Genomic DNA, 27,976 nt, shown 5'->3' with positions numbered 1-27,976 from the left:
TTTTCCCTGTTGTACCAGACACAAATGTTATTTGGGCTCTATACCATCTGAATCACAATGGTACATGGTGACTGACCTCTGCTCAGCCTTCTTCGCAGTCCCTCTGCACGAGGACAGTCAATACCTGCTCACCTTTATGTTTAATGGATAATATACCTAGACGAGGTTGCCTCGGGGCTAAACGAAGAGTCCAGTGGTATATGCAGCTGCTGTACGAGGTGATTTGAATACATTACTGTTGCCAGGCACTGGTGTCATTTTACAATATGCTGATGGATTGCGGGAAAGACTCTGTAGCATTGTTAAATCACCTGACAGCCCATGAACAAACAAGCCTCATTATCCAAGTTACAGTTCTGCTGAACAGCTGTTACCAATTTGGGCCATGTTCTGCAGAAAGGCACTAGGAGACTTGGTTCTGAATACGTATCTGAAAGCGCACAATCCCCGAGACTAGAAAGTAAACAGATGCTTGAATTCTTCGTAATGTCAAATTACTGTTGATACCGGGTTCCTGAATACAGAACCTATGATGTTATGCTATGGACAGCTATACTACAGGACACACCGTCTCAAACCCAATGGAGCCCCGAAATGGAACAGGCCTTAAGGCTCTAAAGAAGGAACTGCTCCAAGCATCAGCCTTGGATATTCCAGAAGCCTTCCAGTTATATACTAAAGGAGGAATTTGCCAGCACCATGTTGACTCAGGGACACAGTGGATTGAAAAGACTGGTGGCATAGTACTTCACTCAATTACCACCCATGGTGTGTGGCCTGCCTATGAGCTGTAGCAGTGATATCAGTGATGGTCAAAAAGGCAACACATATTAGAGCACTCCTATACAGTACTGACTCCTCAATTCAGCAGTTACACAACACTTTACAGCAACAAAGTGAACAGGCCATTTGATTTTTAAAGAGCACTCGCCTTAATCCAACCACCCTTGCTCCCACTCACAGTGACACCGAGCGACATGATTCTGTGTTAACTGTAGAAGCCACTACCTCTCCTCAACCTTATTTGATTTCTTCTCCTTTAAATAACCAAGATCTGATACTTCTACTGATGGTTCACTGTGTAAACCTAATAATTTTGAGGCACTGGCTAAAGTGACTCCTCATGAGGTACTGGAAGTAGGTTCCCTCCCTTCAGGAACATCTGCACAAGTCACTGCGCTACTTGCACTCACTAGAACTTGCATCTTAGCTGAGGGTAAAACTGTCAATATCTATAATCGATTCACGATAAGCTTTGGGGTAGTACGAACATGATTTCAGTACCCTCTGGTAGCATAGATTTACCACCTCCTTTGGTAAAGCTATACAGCATGCTCAACTTACAAAGAATTTGCTACAGGCTATTTTATTGCCCCAGCAGATTGCTGTAATGAAGCCCATACATACAACTCCAACCCTGTGGCACAAGGTAACGCTGCAGGAGATGCAGCTGCTAAATGTGCCATCCCTTCTGTGGACGCCATAACTATTTCAATGAACTTACAACAGTCTACACCTGGACACACTACCACAGATTCTTTACTGGCTGCACAGCAGGCAGCCAGTGCAGAGAAACAGCAACTTTGGAAAAATAAATACTATACCCTTGATGCTGATGGATTATGGTCACACCCTGATGCTGCCCCATTTGTCCCCATGGTCTCCTCCTTGCCTTTGTTAGACTGGCACATGGCCAAGGACATGTAGGAAAAGGATGAGGAGGAGTGATATACCAAATATGACAGCAGTGGTTTGTGCCAGGACTAACAGCAGCAGCATAACAACCAGTTAAAACTTGAGATTTGCCAAAGTAGTAATTGGGGGAAATCTCTTGTTCAATTTGATCATTTGACAACCCCAGAGATACCATTTATGAATCTGCAGATAGACTTGTACGTATGCCAGCAACTGGGGACATACAAGTATCTGTTAGTAATAATGGACGTCTTTTCTAAATGAATAGCGGCCTTTCCCACACAACAAGATGACACAAAGACAGTAGTTAAATTACTGATGGAGATTATTCCCCAATTTGGGATTCCCTGTAAGTTTAATAGTGACAGAGGAATGCACTTTATGGGGAAATTAACTAATGGATAAACTCTGGGATTCTCCTGGGAGTGACATGTGCCCTACCAACCACAATCATTGGGAATAGAGGAAAGGATGAATGGAGTACAGAAATACACTCTGACCACAATATGTCAAAAGGCGGGATTAAAATGGCCTGAGGCACTGCCATTTGCTCTGTATACCTTGAGAAATCATGTCAAAAGACCATCAAATTGCCCTCTTTTTAAGCATTGATGGGCAGACCTATGCCCATGGGTTGTAAATCCCCTTTGATAAGTTCCCAAACAGTGCAGATATGGACAGATGAGAAAACCCAAGAAATAGTAAAAGCTCTAGGTGAAGCTATTAGAATGAATCAAGAAAAAAGTGACTGCGGCCGTGCCCAAACCTGGGGAGAGATATATACATCCATTTAAACCATGTGATTATGTATCTATTAAATCACTGGAGAAAGATTCTCTCTCTCTCTCCTCTGTGGCACCGTGTCAAGTGCTGGTAACCACCACTACGGTGGTCAAGGCACAAGACAAGGACAACAAAGCCGACTGGGTACATGGAACCAAGTGTGAGCTGTATCATGCCCCTCTTCCGAAGTCCGATAGTGTACTGGAATAGACGGAAAACTAAAGGAAAATGCAGTGGCTAACGATATATGGACTTATTTGCCTTATTACTTTAAAGTCTAGATTTGACTGCGCTTTACTTATTTAGGCTTAGCTCCGAGTATGCTACTTGGACCAAGTTGCTGAGTGTGTACAGGGATTCCTGCATAAGCAGGCGGGGTGTATGCCTCTGTGGCCTATACCCTTCAATCAAAAGGAACAGGAATGCTTCTAGGATATGCCCAAAGCCTTAGCTGCATACTACTGGCCAGGTGAAGGGAAATAATGAACAAAACAAGCAAACGAAGTACAAATCAACAAATCTAAATGGCTACCAATTTCTAAGAGTAATTGCTTCAAGGTGGTACATGTAATATGCAAACCCTTACGTGCCGAGATTGCACTTAGCTACCCAGAGAGCTGAAAAGTGCTGGTGTCAGACAGACAAGGTGGGTTGATTCATGGAAAAGAATCGGTGTAAAGAGAAATCTAGTATCTGGTGGGGTGTCTATAGCACTCCTGAAAGATCTCCTCTGTTACTAAATGGTACATACTGGATAGGTGGGGATTGACTTAACCCCAGCTACCTTTTAACTGGACCGAATGCTGTTACCCTGGATTTGTGGTGCCTATGGAACATTAGTCTCATGGCCTAACTCCCCCTTACCTTAAGGGCGATTACAAACACAAAGGTTCTGGGTGAGAGCTTTCCCTTATTATGGGACAGGAAATGCAACATGGGAACTGATTAATATAGCCTCAACCCTTCAATAATTACCGTAGATTCCGGATTTTAAGCCGCTACTTTTTTCCCACATTTTGAACAGCTTTGAACTTTGCGGCCTTTAATACGGAGCGGCTAATACATGATTTTTTTCATGCCGCCTCGTAAACATTTTGCCTCATAACAGTAGACCAATAAAATTGATGAGTAGTTCACAGAGGTCCAATGAAATTGTACGATAAATCAAGCGCACTTTCACAATTAAATTATTGTAAATCAGTCATTTGTACTCACCCTCATCAACATGGAAAACACTCGAAGCATTGTGCTGCCTTATGGCAGTTACTTAGTTTATAATATTTTCGCTTAGTAATTCATTTTCTAGTTAAAGTTAGAAGAGTTTTAACTATATTTGTTTTCTGTACTACATCGCGGGATGCTATGACGTCACACCCGGTTTCGCGGTGTCTTGTGGGAAAATGCCGGTTTGCGATGAAACGGGACGGAGGGAGGGAGCGCATTACGCGAGCGGCTTTGGATCTGAGCGAACGCTGCTTTTAAGTTAAAGGTGATCAATAACTTTTCCTGGTAGGCTGCAGTATATATATTTTTTACCAGTCGTTAGGAGATATTGGAATGTTGTTCAGTAAAGAAGTATACGCAACGTATATTTAAAAGTAGCCGCGTTACGGGCACGGTTCGAAAAAAAGCATTTGCAATATGTATTTGTTTATGTTACCATATGGATTTAATTAAAAGTTAAAAAATCCTCACGTGTAATATCTTTCTGTGTAAATATCTCATATTACAACGTGGGACACCTGCGGCCGAAAATCCGGTGCGGCCTTTACAATTAAAAAATTGATTTTATTTCTAAAATTAGAGCCAGCGGCTTTTAATCAGGTGCGCTCTGTAGTCCGGAATCTACGGTAGCTAATGACACTGTCTCATCCTTAAAAGGGTACACAAAGGCAGATTAAAGGCTTAACTGCTGAGGTAATAGCCATACGAACTATGGCCCTGCAAACCAGGATGGCCTTAGATTTTGCTTTAGCTGAGAAAGGAGAAATGTGTGTCTTTTTTGGGCAAGAATATTGTACCTATGTTCTTGATGAATCTGAAAACATAACCTACTTAGCCAACCATATCCAGAAAAGTGTAAAATAGACACAAGATCAGACGATTTCCATAACTACAACCCTCCTGGGGGCTGGGGTCCTTTGGTAACACCTTTGGTGGTTGGTGGGAACACTGGTACATTATGGAATTATCACTATGTGTTCTGGCTACCCAATTCATAAGTGCAATCCTACCCTGTTCAATGAATCACCCTTTTCTATGTACCCAAGTTAACACCAACACGTATGACCCAGAATACAATGAAGAATTCTTAGATGCGACCACTACCCTCAGGGTATGAGGCGCCTTCTGAAGATACCAATCTATGGAGTTGATGTTATGATCAAAAAGGAGGGAAATGTGGAAGAAAATTCTGAATAAATTGTCAAAATATCTGAGTTGTTAACCTGGCACCTTCCTTTAAATAGCAAAATGCCTTATGCTGGCCTTAGTGCATTAACACAGCTGCACAAACAAGATGAAGACAGAGAAGGTCAAAAACTGTAGGGAGGGAGGACCTCGTGGGCTGTCAGGTTTCTGACAATTAAAAAAGTATCTTGGTTTTTTCTTCACCTGTCAGGTATAACATACAAGACAAATTATACTTTTGTACGTTAATGACTTACTGGATTCTAAGGATTTAATGATCCTTCTATATATCATAAATAAAGTTTCACCATTCAGCCTGGGTTCTCAGCATGCTTGTAATTTCGTAGTTTCAAGGATGTTTAATAACCTCTCTCTGTTATGGGCAAACTGTCTCTTGCATTTTTTGTGGGAATAATGAGAAACAGGGGATTGATATTTTTCAAACTTTGATGTAATTGACTTTCTGCGTCCATGTATAAAAAAGGTTGTGACTATTTTTCATTGGAAGACTTGATGATCGCACTGTTAGTGAGTCATTCTTCCCTTATTTGTGAGTAAAGATATTCTCTAGGCACTCCAAAGTCTGTGTCCAATTTATCTGCAACCAACTTTAATTGAATTTCATGAGCAAATTAATTTCCCTAACACTTGACCAGTTTTGAGGAGACTTTCCAATAAACAAGACTGCAAAATAATACAGTTGTAGCAAAGGCGAATTGTAAATACTGTACTTTGAAACTAAAATGAAACCCATACACTGATAATTCCAGCAGCATTTTTGTCAAAGGGGAGATTTTTCTGTCTGCTCATTGGAATTAGAAATGAACAACAAAAACCAGGGTGTGAATTGAAAGACAACAATGATATAGCAGGGAACCATAAGCCTCCACAATTGAAATCGCATTTGTCGCAACAAATCTTAGTTCATGACAGCAATATATTCAATTACGAATTGAAAACCATTTTAGCATTTAGTTTAAATTAAAGACAACATTTGAAATTATTTCATACCAATGAAAAGGTGAACTTGCATTTATAAACACTTTCATATTCCTGGCAAATCACAAAATACTTCACAGCCAACAAGCCGCTTTTGAAATGAGAAGCTATGATTTTCAAAAAACAGTAGGTAATATGTATCACAAAAATAACCATAATGAAATAATCATTGCTTTCAGCAGATGACTGAGCAAATGAACATTAGAACCTTACACGTCTTCCTTTAAAGGTAGACAGATATTTCGTCATGGAATTCAATTTCATGCCTATTGTTCAGTTTAACCTGCCCTCTTTGGCATGTTGAGTATATATCAGTGTTTAGGTCAATTTATTAGTCGTTTTAGTTTGGGGAATGTGCATCTTTGCAAAAGACCTCATTAATAAGAACTCTTCCACTCTGTCTGCTAACAATGTGTTGTAAAGAAAATGAATAACAAATTAATTAGGAATTTAATTGCTACAATGCATTCCTGATACTTATACATTAGGTATAATGGATGACCACATCTCACAAATTAAGCACATGGTTTGAAGTCGGAATACTTCCTTCCTCCAAATTTCTGGCTCAATTCTTTATCACACATCAGCAATAATCTACTTCAAGAGATTAGACAGCTGAATATAGTGAAAGAAAAGATATTAAGCACCAAATGGTTAGCAACTTTTCCAGAAGAAAAATCACTGACAGTTGGAGGAACTGCTCTTTCAAAATTTGGTGTGCATCAATTGCAAAGGCTTAGAAAAGAACACCTTGAAATTCTGTCACACAGTATTCAATGCTGATAGAAAGAGAAGTTTTTGATTTGACTTTTCATCAGAACTGGTCTATTTCTCTCTCCAGATGTTCTGATATTCTTTCAAAATTATTTTGATTTCAGACTTCCAGTATTATCAGTACTTTGGCTTCAAAGTACAACAAACTAATTGTTGTGTGCCTGATTAAAGGCAAAAGAAAACAACTTGAGAACATACTTTGTTGGACATTGTTAACTGTGTGTAATAGAACCTTGCTGCCAGATGCCACAGAAGCATCCGTATTTATTGAAACGAGCTTAAGATGTCACTTTACAGAACTCAATTTATTTTAAGACTCTCTACAAAAAGCTCCATATAAAGCTAACAAAGCTTTGTAGTGTAAATACATGCACTCATGCAAGAGCTAAGACCGCTAAGCATTCCCAACATAAATTGTTTACATTGGCACATTTAAAAGCTAAAGACAAACAAAACAATACACAGTCACATCACAGGAGCTGAGAAGTTTCTCACCATTAGCAAATATCCTATGAAAGACTGTTCGCAACAGAGCGGCCGTAAGCGGGAAATAAAACAAGAAATTGATGAGTGATGGAACAGCGAGCATTCACAAATACAAACCAAAAGCTTCAAACAAGACTCTTCTGTAGCTAGATGAAGGTGGGGAGGAGTGGGAGGAAGAAAAGGCAAAAAGGGAGAGCGGGACAGGGAAGGCAAAGGGAAAGATAGGAAAAGGACAAGGAGTCTCTAGAGTTCATGAAATATTAGTGCAACACTCTTAATCTAGCTCACTTCCCCTTAAAGGTACCACTATGATTTTCAGCCCTAGTTTACAAGAGGAAATCACTTACCACAATATTCTGGATCAAAAGGAGATTGATTCCATTGTCAAACCTTTTTATTGCATTCAAAATTTACTATTGTTAATTACAAGACAAAGGGCAAAAATTGGGCCTGGAGGGAGAAGCAATGTTCTCGTCTAGAGAATGCAATGAGTTGAGAAATTTCATTACTGGTGTTTCATAGTTTCAAAAGTGTTGGGAAATCTGCAGATTTTCCATGTAAAATATGGATTGAGATTTTAGCCATTAACAAACAGAACTCAAGTAATGTCGGACAGAATCAATTGGTACCAGTGATTTAAAAACAGTAATGAATACTAACGTTTTCAAAAATGGCTTTTCCCATGCCCAAATCAAGAACACTCTAGTTGGATAACTGGAAAGAAACTAATGGTCCAGAAATTGTCACAAGTCATGTCGTAAGCAAATGGAAGCTTGAAATGGTCCTAATTTTGATCGGACAAGGAGAGCAACAAAACAAAATTTGATTTTTTGCAATCTGAAATGATGAATGATCAAGAATCACAGCAAATCTGCATTTTGAAATAGGCAAAGTAAGAAACTTCAGTGCTCTACATCAATTTTTTTTGGGTGATTGAATAGGTCAATTACTTAAGAGCATATTTTAAACAATGCTAAATGCAACAGGCTAGGATGAAAGGAAATGCAGAATTGGAATTGTTTAAGTGAAAATGAATGGAAGTATCATAGTGGTGCAGTAATGATGTATTGTTCCAACAATCGGGGTTCCATCCCAACCTCAGGAATTTCCGCATGCTCCATGCCAAAGAAATCCTGAGTGTTTTATGTTCACCTCACACATTTCGAAGATGTGCAGTTGGTAGGTTAATTAGCTCCTGTAAACTATCCCATAGAGCAGCTGCTTGTTGTATCGTCAGGATGGAGTTGATGGGGTGTATGAGAGGCAATAGGATGCAAGGAAATAAGTGGAAAAATGGAGATGACGAGACTGCTTTGAGCCAGCATAAACAATAAGCTGAACAGCCTCCTTCAGAGAATGCAAAGTTGCTGTTGAGAATTGTTGGGCTTGGAAAACGTACAAGATGGAGATAAGAAACAGATTTCAGTGGGTCTTGGGCAAACAGGTAAAGAGTTGGCATTACTGACTCACGACAGTATGTTAAAGAGTATCAATTTAAAAACATCTGCAAGTTTACTGCTGAACTAATAGGAAGACTTTGCCTTTCAGGTTTCTCATTTCAGCTTGGATACCAATACAAAATCGGTAATGTTTGAAAGGACTGAAAGGTATTCCCAGATGCAAGATGACTAAACTAGTTTCTAAACAGAGTTAAAAGAAAGTTAACTCAATACCAATCAAGCAAACAATACATTACAACAGACTAAGGGAAAACATGAATAACTGATTCCAGCTTCCAAACACTTACATATCATGCAAAAAATTTGAATTAGCTCAATCTAATCCTCAGAACAATGGAATTGTGAACATGGAATAACAAACAGGAAATTAAGACATTTAAATATGCACATGGAAAGCCAACAAACACTTAGATGATCAAAATGCCAATTATACAAACAGGCTTATAACAAAGCTCTTCAATTAATAGAACCATTCAAAAATGACTTCTCTGCAAAAAAAAAATCAAAAATAGTAAAGTAATTGTACTCATGAAACAGTCAGGAAAGAAACCTGTCATCCTCATCCAGACCTAACCCTGGTAAAACAGTTCTTGATTCTCAAAGTTGCTTCTCCACAACCAATCAAGCACATCTAAAGTAATGATATAATGTAGGAAACAACTAAGTTGCACAGAACAAGCTCCCCACAAAGTGATAACATTCAGGTTTCTGCTGACGGGGACAAGAAGCAGATAAAATCCCTTCACAACTCCTTAAGATTTTACGCTCACCTGGGACAGCGAGAAAGAAGACATTAAAGTACAGAGGCATGATTTAGGATCCAATATATAGCTGCCATTTCAAATGTTCTAATAAGACATTCAGGTTGTCGAAGGTAACTAGTCAAAACAAAAGTGGATGGCCACATGGCTCAGACCAAGACGAAGCATTTCAAAAGTTCAAAGTAAATTTATCGAAGTGCATACATGTCACCATATACAACCCTGAGATTCATTTTCTTGCAGGCATGCTCAGTATATCCAAAATAGAATGATAGCCATAATGGAATCAATGAACGACTGCACTAATTTGGGTGTTCAACCAGTATACAAAAAACACAAATTGTGCAAATACTTAAATAATAATAATAAATAAGCAACAAATATCTTGAACATGAAATGAAAGAAAGTCTGTAGGATGTGGGAACAGTTCAGTGATGGAACAAGCAAAGTTGAGTAAAGTTATCCTGTCTGGTTCAGGAGCCTGATTGTTGAGGAGCAATAACTGTTCCTGAATCTGGTGGTGTGGGTCCTGAGGTTCCTGTACTTTCTTCCTGATGGCAGCAGCGAGAAGATAGCATGCCCCGGGTCGTGGGAGTCCATGATGATGGATGCTGCATTCCTTGTAGATGTGCTCATGGTGGGGAGAGCTCTACCTGTGATGGACTGTGCCATATCCACTACTTTTTTTTTTAAAGATTTTCCATTCAAAGCATTGGTGTTTCTAAACCAACCAATATACTCTCCACCACACATCTACAGATGTTTTAGATTCCATGCTGAATCTTTGTAAATTCCTAAGGAAGAAGAGGTGCTGCCATGCTTTCTGCATAATTGCACTTAAGTGCTGGGCCCTGGACAGGTCCTTCAAAATAATAATAATACTGAGGAATTTTAAACTGCTGACCCTCTCCACTCTGATCCTCCGATGAGGACTGCCTTATGAACCTCTGGCTTCCTTCTCCTTAAGTCAATAATCAGCTCCTTGGTCTTGCTAACATTGTTTTGTATTTATGGCACCACTTAGCCAGATTCTCAATCTCTCTCCTATATGCAGATTAATCACCACCTTTGATTTGGCCAACAACAATGGTTTCATCAGCAAACTTGAATATGGCACTGCAGCTGTGCTTAGCCTCAGTTATGAGTGTAAAGTAAGTAGAGCAGGAGGCTGAGCATAGCCTTGTGGTACACCTGTGCTGGTGGCGACCGTGGAAGAGATGTGGTTGACAATCTGAACTGACTGGGGACTACAAGTGAGGAAATCAAGGATCCAATCGCACAAGGAGGAACTGAGGCCAAGGTCTTGAAGGTTATTGATTAGTTTTGAGGACATGTCAAAGGATTAAGTAGCCTAGTTAACGCTACAAAGCCCTCATGACAAACTCAAGGGATTTGGTACTGAATTGGAAGAGCTCAGACAAGCAACAACTTGACAGTCATACAACTCTCACTCACAATGTTTTAGTTTGAGCACAGGATCCTTTCAAAATGATCCCTCTATTTATGTTCTGAGCCACTGGAGTGATAAATGCATTGAAAAATACAATCATTAAGGAATGCCCTGGGAAGTTCCAACCTATACTCCCCGAAGTTTCTCTACATGTTAAACACAAAAAAGCGTCAATTGGCTCCCATTCCCCTCACTCAGCTAATGAATGGGTATTCAATGTTCAATGACATTTAAAATCTGTGCTAAAGGTACCAAAGAGAGCATATACTTCAGCACAGGTACTTCAGGATACAGAAGTGGAACTACATGAACCACAGTCGATGTTTCTTGTCTTTTGCACACTGGTTGAATGTCCAAGTTGGTGCAGTCTTTCATTGATTCTGCTATGGTTATTGTTCTATTATGGATTTATTGCACATGCCCACACGAAAATGAATCTCAGGGTTGCATATGGTAATATCTATGTGCTTTGATTATAAATTTACTTTGAAATTTTAAATCTAAATGATCAGCACTGCCACAAAAGTTGTGCAGCATATGACGACCTGACACAAGGGACATACCAACTTACCCTCTATCCTTTCAGGATGACCACTGCATATACCTTGTAGAGATGAATTGTCTTCATCTCAAGGACATCAGCACTATTGCACAGCATTGATAATGTACTAGGTGATGGAGAAATCTGCCAGCCTTGACGCAGAGGCAGTGACAAGATACTGAACTACCAACAGCATCACAAAATGCTGTTGGTTGGTATGCTAACCACAATCAGAAATATTCAATGGCACCAAACATTTAATGGCACCACCATGACTGCAGTGTTCATTCACCATTTGCAAGATGGGATTGCAGTGAATGATAAGGCTTCAACAGTTCCTCCCAATCTAAAGAAACAAACAAAGAATCAAATTTCCCAGTTGTATACCTGGAAGATGCTATGACACACATCAACAAATTACCCTAGGTAATTTCTCAGGTAAGGACATGTTCGGCACAGCTTTGTGGGCCGAAGGGCCTGTATTGTGCTGTAGGTTTTCTATGTTTCTAACTTAACTTGAAATATAATCAGCATTAATTTTTGTCACTGGGCCAAATCTCAGGAGCTTTCCACACAAATCCACTTTGGGAGTACATTCACATGATCTACAGAAATCTTAGGAATCAGTACAGCAATGCACAAATATAACTAAAGCATGAAGTTATATTATTTCCCCATCTTTTTTTTTAATCGTCCCTGGGTTGAGAGAAGCTCGTAACTAATACGCATAAAAAGCCAGTGGGGGGGGGGGGGGGGAGGAGGAGAGAAAACCGAGCCATGATGGGTAGCTGCCATCCAGTAAAAATCATGAGCAAGCCTTGCTTCTGGCATCCCATGACAATGCCAGGTCAAGCCATCAATGAAATTTGTGAAAGCTTCATTTTTAAACCATACAAGCATGATACAGAATGTGCTCTAAATAATAAATTATCAGCAAATTAGGGATAACCTGTTTTTTTTTTAAATGCAATGCTGAATGACCTGACAAGATCCTCTGGGAAATGGAGCCCATTCCTAAGTGGGGTTTTTATTTAGAACAAGCACAATGAAACAAGATCAAAATAAAACAGAACAAACAGTAAAACCTGCATAATTAGCAGAATGAATATACTACACTGCAATATAAATGGACTGTGTCACAGTTTAAGAATATTTTCACCATGTTTGTTTGCATCTTTTGGACTGAGGGGCTGGAAATTGTACTTATTTTATCAGGATTAGAGCAGCATGCCTCCATAAAGGCCAAGCTAGCTATTCAGAAAAAAGATTTAGAAGGACCTCTCTGTATTGCGGTATTTAATGGTAACGAATGCTTGTAACTTCCCAATGATATTCCAAGCTGATTATAATCAGAACCCTGAGTGTCATACATGAAAACTAGTCTGTGTTCCTGGAATCTTAACTCCCAACCAGGAATGGCACCACTCTGATTTAAATTTTCTTGCTAAAGATATCAATAAGTAGCATATCCTCCAGCAAACACAACAAATTCAACATATGAAATCTGCAGAGATTTCGCAACAAATTCAGAAGCAATTCAGAAACCAGCGGTGCAAAGCAACTTGGGCCTTGTGCAGGATTCCTTACAGATTGAATTGCAAGTTGAGTCAGTGGTTAGGAAAGCAAATAGATGCAAGTAAGGTAAAATGGCTACATATTTTTGGAGAGCTGGAGAGTAAGGGAGTTTGGAGGCAGGCTGATTTGACAGAAGTGGGGAAAAAACACCTGGAGATGAGTTAACAATTTGAAAATTTGAATGGTCTGCAGTTTTAGGGGAAGAATTAAACAGGAGGTGGAATAAACAGACTCGGTAAATTTAGAGAAGGAGTAACAGAAAAAAATCTTTTAAAAATGAAATTACTTGGTTTGATAGCATTGCTTCATCCAATAAGCCAAAATGGCTCTATTATCTTTGCATAAAAGTTCACATTCTATAACTATGAAGACTCATCAAGAAAAACTGTAGCAATTCAAGGAAACAGTTTTGTACCCTCCAAACCATAGAACTCGATTGAAGTATTCGTGGAGAGGAAAGATGAAAGAGAATTGGGGCAATGTTAAAACTATAAATGGTGTCCCTTTACCTTCTCCTTCACCATCCAATGAGCTAAACCAGCCCTAAGTGATGCAGAGATTCACCTGCACCGCTTCCAATATTACTTAGTGCAGTCCGTGTGGCTGACCTTGGAGAATCCAAGTGTAGACTAAGCGACTATTTTGACCAACCCTTGCTCTCCATCCAGTGACCACCTTGTGTTAAAAGCTGCACGCAATTTTAACTTTCTTTCCCACTCCCACAACTATTTGTCTGCCCTCAATCTTCTTCATTGCTACAGAAGTTAAATGGAAGTTGGAAGAATATTTCATATTCTGCTGAGGTACATTCCGACCCAATGTTATAAATACTGAATTTCACAATTTCAGGTAACCCACATTTTTGTGTTTTCACACACATACCTCTCCGTCTAGTTTACTTTTTTAAAAAATCTCCTCTCCCACCTGGCTCAATTTGCCCATTGCCCCCTCCTCATCTTCCTAGCCTCTGTCCCACCTCCCTCTTCTACTGCCCTTTTCCTGCTCAGGCATGGTGCAGAGTCTCAACGTGATAAACCATACACATTTTGCCTCTACAGATGCTGCCCGACTGCAAAGTTCTTCTCAGGTTCAGTATCCAGAATGTGTTTTATCCTCTCAGTGATGATCTGATCATTAAAGGGCCTTTATCGAAAGTGTGCTCAATACAGTAGAATTGAGTTCTTCCAGCATTTTGTGTGTGTTGCATAAAAATGAAAGTAATTTAGACCAATCTATAGCTAGAATCTTCAAGTCTTATAGAGATGGAGTAAAGATTTTAGGTACAAGTTACGAATTGCAGATTGGTGAATTTTATATTCAACCCTCTTTCTCTCAAGTATCTTCAAAACAGTGAATTACTTTCAGCTTCTATCATTGAAAGATAGTAAACAAGCATGGTTAACATTTAAATAATACACTTTACAATATACATCTTTAAAATAAAAGAGGACAAATGCTCCAGACAGTTAAAGTTACTTTTGTTTCAAGATAGACTGGCAGACAACATTAGGAAAATTAAGGCAAAGACAGTTATTGCAAGAAAGTGCTGCTAAGGTAAAAGATCATCCATAATCTTTTCTAAAAGTGAAGTTACCAACTAGTCCACTCTTACTTCCTAATTTTATATTCAACCCTCTTTCTTCCCCATTCTCTCAAGTATCTTCAAAACAGTGACTTACTTTCAGCTTCTATCATCTAAGACAACCCAAGGGCGTGTAACATCATCCGCTGTTGCTGTGTTATCATGCTGTGCTATATTTCAATCTTAGTAACACCAATACTACAGACTAAGGCTTTATTTGTGCACAATGTGCTTTAGAGTTATAAGATCAGTAAAATCAAATATTAGGACAAACATATTTGGACTGAAAAATCCAGTAAGTGTATGTACATGCACAAGTGTTGCTAAAATGCTCCAATGCTCTATAAAAACCAAGCCAGCTGTGTTTTTGTTGTGAAGTAATACAAGTTTTGACTACACTAAAACAATGAAGGTGATGTGCAAGGCAAAGACTATATATTACTTCAGTAGTTGAACTTCATAACCTATAACATTTCTGTACCACTGTCTTTTTTTTTCCTTCTTTGATAAGCATTTTGGGACACAAGTTCCACACAAAACTATTCCTTTTTCACCTAACAAATGTAAAACTTTGACAATATTCCAGAGATGTCAAACCCAAACGTTGGACGAGTATTCTTCCCTTGGACTTATTACTAAAAGTCACAGCTTCACCTATTCACCAACTGTGCTATCAGAGACGCTGAAATGGATGATCCATTGACAAGGGCAAAGTCCATTTAGAAAAAAAATCATTCAACAGTTAAACAACAATAAATTATTTAAATGGCTAATTAAGCTAGTGTTAGACTGAATAGGATAGTTTTCCTTGGGTGGTGAGGAGAAATAGGAAATAATGAGGTAAATATAAAGGGACAAGTCCTCTGTTACCTACACTGGTGGGAACATGACCTCCCATGTCATTTTCTGGAAAATTCTGCATGGGAGTTTGATCAAAGTGACAGGGCTATAATATAAGCTAAATGTCAGATGTACTTCAAGCAAGACACTCAGATACTGTTTGTAGTTAAGGATAAAACACCAAGCAGCTGCCAAAGATTGAGTTTAGGAAAAAAATCAGCCATTGACAGAATTATTCACAGCACTGCTCACTTTAAAGTTGAAATGGCCAATATTATGTATTTCCCTCAAAGCCCAAAGCAATCTGAACCATGCACAAATGCATAATTTAGCCATGCATAAAATGCAATGCACTATTTTCACTCACTCCCATTATAATCGTGTCCTGATTGAACTGTACATACAAAATACAGCAAATTAAAAATAGTCAATAGTTGTCCACAAACAGATCATTGTGACATTAACCCAATTAATTAAACCACAAGTTTTGTTGCATTGCCCACTGTCACAAACATTTTTCTTTAACTGTTCCATCAAAAGGGCTTATCACTAGCAACATGCATATTAAAATTTAATGAACAATTTAATAAGGATAATATTAAATTCCAGTTGGTGTTCAATTAGCATTGCATTAGTTATATCTCAACTGCAACCACGAAAGCTATTCATGTTCAGATTTGGAAAGGGACAGCAAAAAGTACAAATACCAAGTTTATAAAGTCGAGTTTAATGAAAGCAACTTGGCTCATGGGTTTTGAAATACAGATTTAGGCAAAAAATATGTGCTCTGAACAGGTGGAGGTTGGGGAAAGAGAAAATAGGAGACAACAAGGTGTAGGGGGTAAAACAAGAAAAAAGAGTTAAGTCTAGAAGGCTGTTTAAAAACAATGAGAAAAATAGAGCTGACTACATACAGTACACAGAAATCAAGTTGTAGTTTGTTTGACCTAAACCCAGCGCTTCCACTTAAACGGCATAGAAGAGTCTACTGACATTGATTTGACCCACACAAGCTGGCCAATGTTCATAGAATGGCTCTCAAGTACACTACTTCGGTGACGAGGAGCTTTTCTCAAAAATATCAGCAATCAAGCATTGCCACTGATCTGATCTTTAGTTGGCGTAAAATAGTGCACTGTTAAATCATGCTAACTAGAAAGAAAACAAGTAATACTTTCTTGTTTGCATTGCTAAGCTAGTAAAACAGAAATATTAATCCATAAATTGTAAAAGACTGGTTGGATGGTCAAAGCAAAGTTTCACTTTCTTTAATAATTTTTCATATTGCTAAATGAATTCAAGATATTACATGTTATAATTTCTGATACTTACCAGACCCAATTTTTATAAGTCCATTATGCTGAATGAATATCGTATCACAGGTCAGATTGCCATGGATGATGGGAGGATCACAAGAGTGCAAGTAGCTGGTTAAAAGAAAAACAACCACAACAGTTTTGGTTACTTGAATATGCACAGAATTTCAATACATTACTTTTTATATCAGCACAATGGCACCATACAAAATGATTTGTGGCTTACAGTGAAATAATTTAGGGAAATTAAATAACAGTACTGTTTTGTTTCTTTAAAAAAAATACATTTAACATTTTATTTAGTTATGTCTATTGAGCAGTCTGTTGAGAAGGCTCTTGTACAATAAAATGGATTCTTGTCCTCACCATTTACCTTATGGCTTTGCAATGTATTGTCTGTCTGCATTTTCTCTGTAACTATAACACTTCATTCTGCATGTCAATGCTTTTCTATTCTACTACCTCAACATACTGATGTGATGAAATCTGTATGGATGGCATGCAAAATGAAGTTTTTTCACTGTACCTTCGTACATGCAACAGTAATAAACCATTAAGTCGAAAACTAATTTGACAACCATTCCCAGTAGTCTGGGGCCAGAGGATCATTACAGCTTAAAAAAAAAGAAAAGTTTATTATTTCAATAGTGCTCATCAATAGGTCACTATTTAGTCAGATGTTGAAGATCTCTGGGTGACATTGCTACCTTTCATTCAGGCATATTGTGAGACAATACAAGCAATTGGTTAGTTGTTACTGGACTAACATGCATGAGGAACAATGGATTTCAAAGGGAAAGTTGAAGACTAAGATGTACTAACTTTTGAATCTGAATTCAGGTTATCTTCAAATTATAAAACACACATTAAAATATTGTGCAGTTCTACACAACAGATTAAAACCTGGAGAGGAAAAGAAAGGCCATTGAAGAAATATGACAATAAAAAGAAGTGCTGAAAGCACACAAGGGGCAACAGTAATCATATGATCTCATGAATCCACAACCACACAGCTTACTCAGTTACTGACTTGGATGAGAAACTGAGTGGGGGGGGGGGTGTTAATAAGTTAGCAGATATCAAAGGTTGATGGAGTTCTGGATCATGTGAAGGGTTATTGCAGGTTAAATCAGGACATTGACTGGATGTGGAGCTGGGCTGAGAAGTGGCAAATGATGTTCAACCCAGAAAAGTATGGAGTGATTCATTTTGGAAGGTCAAATTTGAAGACCATATGGGTTAATGGGAGGATTCTTAGCAGTGTGGAGAACACAGGCTTTGGAGTCCGCATCCATAGATCTCTTGAAGTTGCTGTGCGAATTGATAGGGTTGTTAAGAAAGTGCATAATATGTTGGATGTCATTAGTCAGGGGATTGAGCTCAAGAGCCATGAGGTAACGTTGCAGGGGCTGCATGGACTAGAAAGCATATCAGGTTGAGCGAACTAGGGCTTTTCTCTTTGGAGGAAGATGTTGAATGGTGACCTGACAGAGGGATATGTGATGATAAGAGGCATGGATAGATTGGATAGCTAGAGAATTTTTCCTAGAGTGGAAATGATGAAGACAAGGGGCATAGTTTTTAGTTTCAGGGACATGCCAGTGCCAGAAAAAAAACTTATTTATTTATTTATTTTTATTACAGTTCTCTGCTTTGTAGTTAGTCAAGGGAAATTTTACCCACAACAATATTCTTCAATTTGAACAAGGCAGTTGCATTAAGTAGCCATCTGTTGGATTTTGGTGTGGTAAATTGGGAGAAAAGACAAGCTTAAAATGACTCGTGATCAAAGACTGAAATTAATTATTCAGTAATAAAGCAGTTTTGAGATTACAAACAACAGCCTTTAATAAAGAACAGTAAACACAAAGTGCACTGCAGATGCTGTGGTCAAATCAAGACGTACAAAAAAACTGGATGAACTCAGCAGGTTGGGCAGCATCCGTTGAAAGAAGCAGTCAACGTTTCTGTCGAAGTCCTGACGAAGGATTGCAACCCGAAACGTTGACTGCTTCTTTCAACGGATGCTGCCCGACCTGCTGAGTTCATTCAGCTTTTTTGTACGCCTTTAATAAAGCACCCATGAACTACATATTGGCTTTGATCTGTTTTAAAATGCACAGCTAAATTCACCACTAGCTTACCAGCCAAGTATGAATTTGTTTTTTTGTGAGGGAGGGGTTGGGAGAATTAATTTTTGCAAAAATAAAAATTACTAGGTACTCTACTCCCAGCCACAGAAAGACACTGGTGCTTTCCAACACTGCTCATGCTCATAACCCAGGCTGATTTACCTTGAGGACTACTGGCATTTGAGAAACATACTTAATCAACAGTCAAGTTATAATAAAGATAAGCAAGGAAAAATATGTCCATCACAAGAACTGAAATAAATTCCAGATCTAACTTCTTACCTCAATGCAGACAAAATCTGGGTGCACCATCTCTTCCAGGCCTATACAGAAATCAGCAAAGTTACAGTGGAATAGGACTACAAAAAAATCCATTTAAATAAAGTTTGCTTATATGAAACACAACAGTGTTCCCAGGAGAGAAATATCTAATACAAGGGGGCATAATTTTAAGATGTTTGGATGGAAGTATTGGGGGGGGGGGGGGGGGGGGGCGGGATGTCAAAGGCAAGTTACTTACGCAGTAGTGCATGAATATCCTGCTGGGGTGGTGATAGACATAGATACATTAGGAGCATTTAAGAAAAACTTAGGCACATGGACGACAGAAAAATGGAGTGTTATGGAGGAGAGAATGATTAGACTGATCTCAGCATTCAGCAGCATTATCTCGCAGCTCTTGAATTCAATTCCCTGTCTAATGAAGGCCTACATATCATATGCCTTTAAACTATAAACTTGAGTGGCAGCTTTGAGGGATCTATGGATGTCAACCCCAAGATCCCTCCATTTCTCCATACTGCCAAGAATCATGCCATTAACCCTATATTTTGCACAAGTAAAGCGTTTTATAGTTAAAGCACAAAGCAATCCTCCAACCACAACTAACTTTACCACATTTAAATCACAGTCTGATGTCATTTGCAGAAAAAGCACTTGGATTTATTATCCTACTCTGGCTGTCTTCAGGATGTCAGGTACTGGCAGAGAAGTAACTTCCTGAATTGCCTTGTTTTCTGCAGCTAAAGCATCTCAGACATTTCAAGATTTGACGAATGGTGAAGCAAAATATTCAGCACCAGATGGTACACAAGATGGACTCCTATGTACATTTGGCCCTTCCTTATAAATAGCTGAGGCTGCAGAAATTTTTTGACTTCCTGTATTATATTTAAATGATTATATTGCATGTAATGCAGTCATGGTGTCCCACTCTTATTCAGGGGAAAGATGTGCATCACACAAGCAAACTTTAGTTAAACTTGCACTAACTTTGTAGTTCCAAACCAGACAGTGGTAGAAATCAGGAATGCACAGCAAGAGGCAGATATCCTCACAATGTTCAAGTAATTAGTTGACCACTTGAAGAACAATGGTATAGAAACTAGAGGTGAGGTGTTGAAAATGTGATGTTGGTGACCAATGTAGACAGTGGGCCAAACAGCCCATTTCCAACTTGTGGGACAATGAAAATTAACAAGAAATGCACAGTTAATAACATTTGTGTCATTGATAAAGCTGCTAGGATGAAGTCAAGTAACTCATTCTTCGGTTTGTCACAAGCAAAGTCTAGCAGCAGGATTCTTCAAAACTTGACTTGTTCAAAGTTCAAAATAAATTCATTACCAAAGTACATATGTCAATGTATACTACCCTGAAATGCACTTTCTTGCAGGCATTCAAAGTAAATACCAGGAAACATAATAGATTCAATGAAAGACCACACGCAACAGGACGGACAAACAACCAATGTGTAAAAGGCAGCAAACGGTAAATACAAAAAAAAAGTAATAACCATCGAGAACATGACATGAAGAGTCACTGAAAGCAAGTCCATAGATGGTGAGAACAGTTGGAAGGGTGCAAGTAAAATTGAATGAAGCTATCCCCTCTGGATCAACAGCCTGATGGTTAACACGAGGAAATCTGCAGATGCTAGAAATTCAAACAACACACACAAAGGGTCCTGACGAAGGGTCTTGGCCTGAAACGTCAACAGTGCTTCTCCCTATAGATGCTGCCTGGCCTGCTGTGTTCCACCAACATTTTGTGTGTGTAGCCTGATGGTTGATGTCATGAACCATCCTTAGCACCGATACTCATGTTCCTAACCAGCACAAATACATCATTCAGAGCTTCTTCAGGACAGCATTTAAAGGTGAAAACCATCAATCTGTCAGTAAAGGTTGGGCTGTAGACAGAGGTTTACATTTTGGATCCCTGCATGGTTATCATCAATACATACAATTTATTGTCCACCCCTAACAGCAAGCCATTTTAAACTGCTGAAGGCACTTTTAGGCTTGTGGATAAAAAGTTCATGAATTTAAGTCTGATAATGGGAATATACTTCTGAGCTGAATGAAAAAGGAATTTGTGAGTGGTGGTGTTTCTATTTGTACGGTGTCTTTCCTTCCAAATAGCTTAAGTGGGCCTGCGAGTAATCATACATATTGCAAGTAACACACAATTGAAAACAGTCAGTTGGCTAATCAGGTGCAAAGCCTTTAGTGTGTTATCAAATCTATATCCACCTGGGCAGAGTACATTTTACCACATTCTTGATTTTTCTGGTGAGAAGGGCTCTAGATTCAAGGATGTGAGTACTTGCCACAGGATACCCAGGTTGTGCCTTCCTCGTTTATGGCTTGACCAGTTACTTCTGGTCAATGATGACTTCCAAAATGTTGTTAGAGGATGGGACAAGGGTAAATGTCAATGACAGGTGGTTTTGCTGGATGGAGATGGTCATTCTTTAGCATGTATAAAAATGTTATCACCCTGTGCCTCAGCCTCATCAAGGTTTTGGAAATAACAATCTATAACATACCTTTTCATTCATTGTTTTGTGGTTTTTCTTTGTTTTTTTCAAAAACTGTTTTAAGCTTCCTGATGACATGTACTCTGTTATGAATATTACCTGGAGGAACAAACAACATTTTCCCAAGTGTCAAATGTATTGAACGTGGATACAAAATTAATGCATAAGATACAGGAGCAGAATTAGGCCATTCAGCACATTGAGTCTGCTCTGCCATTCTATCCCTCTCAACTCCATTCTCTCCATGACTAATTACGAACCAATCAACCTCAGATTTAAATATACTCAATAACTAGGCCTGCACAGCTATTTGTGACAATGAATTCCAGATCCACCATCCTTTGGCTCATTCCTCTTGATCTCTGTTCTGAATGCATGTCCCTCTATTCTGAGGCTGTGACCTCCAGTCCTTGGCTCACCCACTAAAGAAAACATTCTCTCTACATCCATGCAATCTGGGCCTTTCAATATTCAATAGGTTTCAGTAAGATCCCACCCCCCCCCCACATTCTTCTAAACTCCAATGAGTACAGACCCAGAGCCATCAATCAGTCCTCATATGTTAATCCTGTTAACCCAGAATCATTTTCGTGAACCTCCACTGGACTCTTTCCAGACCAGCACACTTTGAAATAAGGGACCCAGAACCGCTCACATTACCCAGGTATGTTCTGAACAATGCTTTAAGACTCAGCATTACATCCTTGTTCTTATATTCTCATCCTCTTGAAATAAATGCTGACACTGTGCCAGGTGTGTCGAGCTTCAGCACCGAAGGGACTGCATTAGCGAACTGGATCTGCAGTTCGATGACCTTCGTCTGGTCAGGGAACGTAAGGAGGTGATAGAGAGGAGCTATAGGCAGGTAGTCACACTGGGGCCTCGAGAGACAGATAAGTGGGTAACAGTCAAGAGAGGGAAGGGCAAGGGTCAGATACTAGAGAGTATTCCTGTGTCTGCCCCCTTAACAATAAGTATTTCCTGTTTGAGTACTATTTGGGGTAGGGGGGAGCTACCCGAGGGAAGCAACAGTGGCCGCGCCTCTGGCACAGAGTCTGGCCCTGTGGTTCAGAAGGGTAGGGAAAGGAGGAAGGCAACAGTAATAGGGAACTCTATAGTTAGGGGGTCAGACAGGCGATTCTGTGGACGCAGGAAATAAACACGGATGGTAGTTTGTCTCCAAGGTGCCAGGGTCCGGGATGTTTCTGATTGCGTCCATGATATCCTGAAGTGCAAAGATGAACAGCCAGAGGTCGTGGTACATTTTGGTACCAACAACATATGTAGGAAAAGGGAGGAGCCCTGAAAACAGACTACAGAGTTAGGAAGGAAGTTGAGAAGAAGGACCTCAAAGGTAGAAGTCTTATGATTACTGCCTGTGCCACATGACAGTGAGTATAGGAACAGAGTGAAGTGGAGGATAAATGCATGGCTGAGGAATTGGAGCAGTGGGCAGGGATTCAGATTTCTGGATCATTAGGACCTCTTTTGGGGCAGGCATTACCTGTACAAAAAGGACAGTTTGCACTTGAATTCGAGGGGGACCAATATCCCGGCAGGGAGGTTTACTAAGGCTATTGGGGAGAGTTTAAACTAGAATTGCTGGGAGATGGGAACCAAACTGAATAGACGGAGGAAGGGGCTGCTGGCTCACAAATAGAGAAAGCTTTGAGACAGTTCAAGAGCGACCATAGGCAGGTGATAGAGAAGGAATGCGCTTAGACATATGGTTTGAGATGTGCCTATTTTAATGCAAGAAGCATTATGAACAAAGAGGATGATCTTAGATTGTGGATCAGCTATGATGTTGTGGTCATTACAGAGATTTGGATGGTTCGGGGACAAGAATGGTTACTTCAAGTGCCAGGATTTAGATGTTTCAGAAAGGACAGGGAGGGAGGCAAAAGAGGTGGGGGCATGGCACTGCTGATCAGAGATAGTGACACTGCTACAGAAAAGGAGGAAGTCATGGAGGGACTGTCTACTAAATCTCTGTGGATGAAAGTTAGAGACAGCAAGGAGTCAATAACTCTACTTTTTTTTAAAACTAGACCACCTAATAGTAACAGGGACATTGAGGAGCAGATAGGGAGACAGATTCTGGAAAGGTGTAATAATAACAGGGTTGTCATGGTGGGAGATTTTAATTTCCCAAATATTGATTGGCCTCTCCCAACAGTAAGGGGTTCAGATGGGGTGGAGTTTGTTAGGTGTGTTCAGGAAGGTTTCCTGACACAGTAGGTAGATAAACCTATAAGAGGAGAGACTGTATTTGATCTGGTATTGGGAAATGGATCTGGTATTGGGAAATGAACCTGGTCAGGTGTCAGATCTCTCAATGGGAGAGCATTTTGAAGATAGTGATCACAATTCTATCTCCTTTACCATTGCATTGGAGAGGGATAGGAACAGACAAGTTAGGAAAGCGTTTAATTGGAATAAGGGGAAATATGAAGCTATCAGGCAGAAATTTAGAAGCATAAATTGGGAAGAGATGTTCTCAGGGAAATGTACGGCAGATATGTGGCAAATGTTCAGGGGATATTTGTGCGTCATTCTGCAATGAAACGGAAAGGATGGTAGGGTACAGGAACTGCAGTGTACAAAGGCTGTTGAAAATCTAGTCAAGAATTTTAAAAAAGCTTACGAAAGGTTCAAAAAAACTAGGTAACGATAGAGATCTAGAAAATTATAATACTAGCAGGAAGGAGCTTAAGAATGAAATTAGGAAAGCCAGAAAGGGCTGTGAGAAGGCCTTGGCGAGCAGAATTAAGGAAAACCCCAAAGCATTCTACAAGTATATGAAGAGCAAGAGGATAAGATGTGTGAAAATAGGACCAATCAAGTGTAACAGTGGAAAAGTGTGTATGGAACCAGAGGAGATAGCAGAGATAATGAATACACTGCTTCAGTATTCACTACAGAAAAGGACCTTGGCGATTGTAGGGATGACTTACAGTGGACTGAAAAGCTTGAGCATATAGATACTAAGGAAGAGGATGTGCTGGAGCTTTTGGAAAGCATCAAGTTGGATACGTCGTACCCCAGGCTACTGTGGGAGGTGAGGGAGGAAATTGCTGAGCCTCTGGCAATAATCTTTGCATCATCAATGGGGACAGGAGAGGTTCTGGAGGATTGGAGGGTTGCAGATGTTGTTCCCTTATTCGAGAAAGGGAGAGGAAATAGTCCAGGAAATTTTAGACCAGTGAGTACAGTGGTTGGTAAATTGATGGAGAAGGTCCTGAGAGGCAGGATTTATGAACATTTGGAGACATAATATAATTAGGAAGTGTCAGCATCACTTTGTCAAAGGCAGGTTAGGTTGTGCTTTACGAGCCTGATTGAATTTTTTGAGGATGTGACTAAACACATTGATGAAGGTAGAGTAGTAGATGTAGTGTATATAGATTTCAGCAAGGCATTTGATAAGGTACCTCATGCAAGGCTTATTGAGAAAGTAAAGAAGCATGGGTCCAATGGGATCTTGCTTTGTGGATCCAGAATTGGCTTGCCCACACAAGGCAAAGAGTAGTTATAGATGAGCAAACACGAGGAAATCTGCAAATGCTGGAAATTCAAACAACACACACAAAATGCTGGTGGAACACAGCAGGCCAGTCAGCATCTATAAGGAGAAGCACTGTCGACGTTTTGGGCCGAGACCTTTCGTCAGCTGCCTGGCCTGCTGTGTTCCACCAGCATTTTGTGTGAGCAGTTATAGATGGGTCATATTCTGCCTGGAGGTCGGTGACCAGTGGTGTGCCTCAAGGATCTGTTCTGGGACCCCTCCTCTTCGTGATTTTTATAAATGATCTGGATGAGGAAGTGGAGGGATGGGTTAGCAAATTTGTTGATGACACAAAGGCTGGGGGTGTTGTGGATAGTGTGGGGGTCTGACAGAGGTCGCAGCAGGACACTGATTGGATGCAAAACTGGGCTGAGAAGTGGCAGATGGTGCTCAACCCAGATAAGTGTGAGGTGGTTAATTTTGGTAGGTCAAATATGATGGCAGAATATAGTATTAATGGTAAGACTCTTGGCAGTGTGGAGGATCAGAGGGATCTTGAGGTCCAGGTCCATAGGCCGCTCACAGCTACTGCGCAGGTTGACTGGGTGGTTAAGAAGGCATATGGTGCATTGGCCTTCATCAATCGTGGGATTGAGTTTAAGAGCCGAGGTAATGTTACAGCTATCTCGGACCCTGGTCAGACCCCACTTGGAGTACTGAGCTCAGTTCTGGTCACCTCACTACAGGAAGGATGAGGAAACCACAGAAAGAGTGCAGAGGAGATCAACAAGGATGTTGCCTGGATTGGGTAACATACCTTATGAGAATAGGTTGAGTGAACTTGGCCTTTTCTCCTTGGAGTGGCAGACCATGAGGGGTGACCTGATAGAAGTGTACAAGATGATGAGAGGAATTGATCATGTGGATAGTCAGAGGCTTTTTCCCAGGGCTGAAATGGCTAACATGAGAGGCACACCTTGGAAGTAGGTACAGAGGAGATGTCAAGGGTAAGTTGTTGTTGTTGTTTTTTAAAAACGCAGAGCGGTGAGTGCATGGAATAGGCTGCCGGCAACAGCGGTGGAGGCAGATGCAATACGGTCTTTTAAGAGACGCCTGGATAGGTACATGGAGCTTGGAAAAATAGAGAGTTATGGGTAACCCAAGGGAATTTTGAAAGTACATGTTCCGCACAGCTTTGTGGGCCGAAGGACCTGTACCGTGCTGTAGGTTTTCTATGTTTGTTGCATTTGTCTTCTTCACCACCCACTCAACCCGCAAGTTAACCTTTAGGGAAACATGCACGAGGACTCCAAAGTCCCTTTGCACTTCTGATTTTCAAAAAAATATCAATCCCCATTTAGAAAATGGACTAGCCCTTCATTTATTCTATCGAAGTACATGACCATAACTTCCCTACACAATATTCCATCTGCAAGTACTTTGCCCATTCTGCTGATCAGTCAAGTCCTTCTGCAGATACTTTGCTTCCTCAACATTACAGACCCATGCATCTATCTTTGTATTGTCCACAAACTTGGCCAGAAAGCCAAGATGAGCAGTTGACATGTAACATGAAAAGAAGCACCCAACACTAACCCATGCAGAACACTACTAGTCACCAGTAGCCAACCAAAAAAGGTCCTCTTTATTCCCATTTTGCTCCCTACTAGTCAGCCAATCTACTGTCTATGCTAGTATCTTCCCTGTAATACCATGCGCTGTTATCTTAAGCAGCCTCATATGCGGTACTCTGTCAAAGGCCCTCTGAAAATCCAGTTAAATGACATCTACTGACTCTTTGTCTATCCTGCTTGTTATTTCCTCAAAGAATTCCATCAGATTTGTCAGGCAAGATTTCCCCTCAAGTAAACCATGCTGACTCTGGCCTATTTTATCATGTGCCTCCAAGTACTTGGAAATCTCATCCTTAATGGACTTCAAACGTCTTTCCAACCACTCAAGTCAGGCTAACTGACCCATACTTTCCCCTCCCTTCTTAAAGGGTGGGGTGATATTTACAGTTTTCCAGTCCTCCACAACTTTTCTAGAATTTCGAGATTCTCAAATGATCATTGCTAATGCCTCCAAAATCTCTTCTGTTACCTCTTTCAGAACCCCAGCGAGTCATCCATTTGGTGACTTATCTCCCTTTAGACCTGTCAACTTCCCAAGCACCTTCGCCCGCCTTTGTTATAACAACCACACTCACTTCTGCCCCAACACTTGAAATTCTGGCAAACTGCTCATCTCACAGTGAAGGCTGATGTAAAATATTCAAAGCTTGACCGCCATTTCTTTGCTCCACATTATACCTCTCTACCATTATATTCCAGCCGTCTGATGTCCACTCTTGCCTCTTTTTTTTTGTTACACTTTATATATCAGGAAAAAAACCTACTGTATCCACTTTTATATTATTGGCTAGCTTACCTTCATATTTCATCTTTTATCTCCTTATGGGTTTTAGTTGCCTTCTGTTGGTTTTGAAAGCTTCCAATCCTCTGACATTCCACTAACTTTTGCTATATTGTATATCCTCTCTTTAGCTTTTATGCTGTCTTTGACTTCCCTTGTCAGTCATGGTTCTGTCATCCTCCCTCTAGAATACTTCAGTTTTGGAATTCTGTGCCTTCCAAATTGCTCCCAGAAACTCCAGCTACTGTTACTCTGCCATTCCTCTCTCATGCCTCCAGAAGCTTCCTGGAATTCCCTTTACTCCTCTGTAATACCAATACATCTGACTTTAGCTTCTCCCTCTCAAATTGCAGGGTGAAGTCTAACATATTATGATCACTGTCTCCTAAGGGTTCCTTTACCTTAAGCTCCCAAATCAAATCCAGTTCA

General features: G+C 40.0%; 1 protein-coding gene across 4 annotated transcripts in view; it reads right to left on the bottom strand.

The window, feature by feature from the left end:
• Positions 1-27,976, bottom strand: part of LOC140730857 (nuclear receptor-binding protein-like) — a 94,966-nt gene that overhangs the window by 45,065 nt on the left and 21,925 nt on the right. Inside the window, exons 4-8 of one of the 4 annotated variants that reach the window (XM_073051817.1) lie at positions 21,634-21,723; positions 19,086-19,126; positions 16,688-16,782; positions 15,723-15,749; positions 7,156-7,179 (exon numbers count right to left, since the gene is read on the bottom strand). In XM_073051817.1, the coding sequence (XP_072907918.1) occupies positions 7,156-7,179; positions 15,723-15,749; positions 16,688-16,782; positions 19,086-19,126; positions 21,634-21,723 (277 nt within the window). The remainder of the gene's footprint in view (positions 1-7,155; positions 7,180-15,722; positions 15,750-16,687; positions 16,783-19,085; positions 19,127-21,633; positions 21,724-27,976) is intronic. The other 3 variants (XM_073051818.1, XM_073051819.1, XM_073051820.1) reach the window with 3 other exon arrangements.

The sequence above is a fragment of the Hemitrygon akajei genome, chromosome 7 (assembly GCF_048418815.1).
Source record: "Hemitrygon akajei chromosome 7, sHemAka1.3, whole genome shotgun sequence".
Classification (NCBI taxonomy): domain Eukaryota; kingdom Metazoa; phylum Chordata; class Chondrichthyes; order Myliobatiformes; family Dasyatidae; genus Hemitrygon; species Hemitrygon akajei.
Note: the sequence above shows the minus strand (reverse complement) of the source record. Positions and strands in the feature narration are given on the sequence as shown.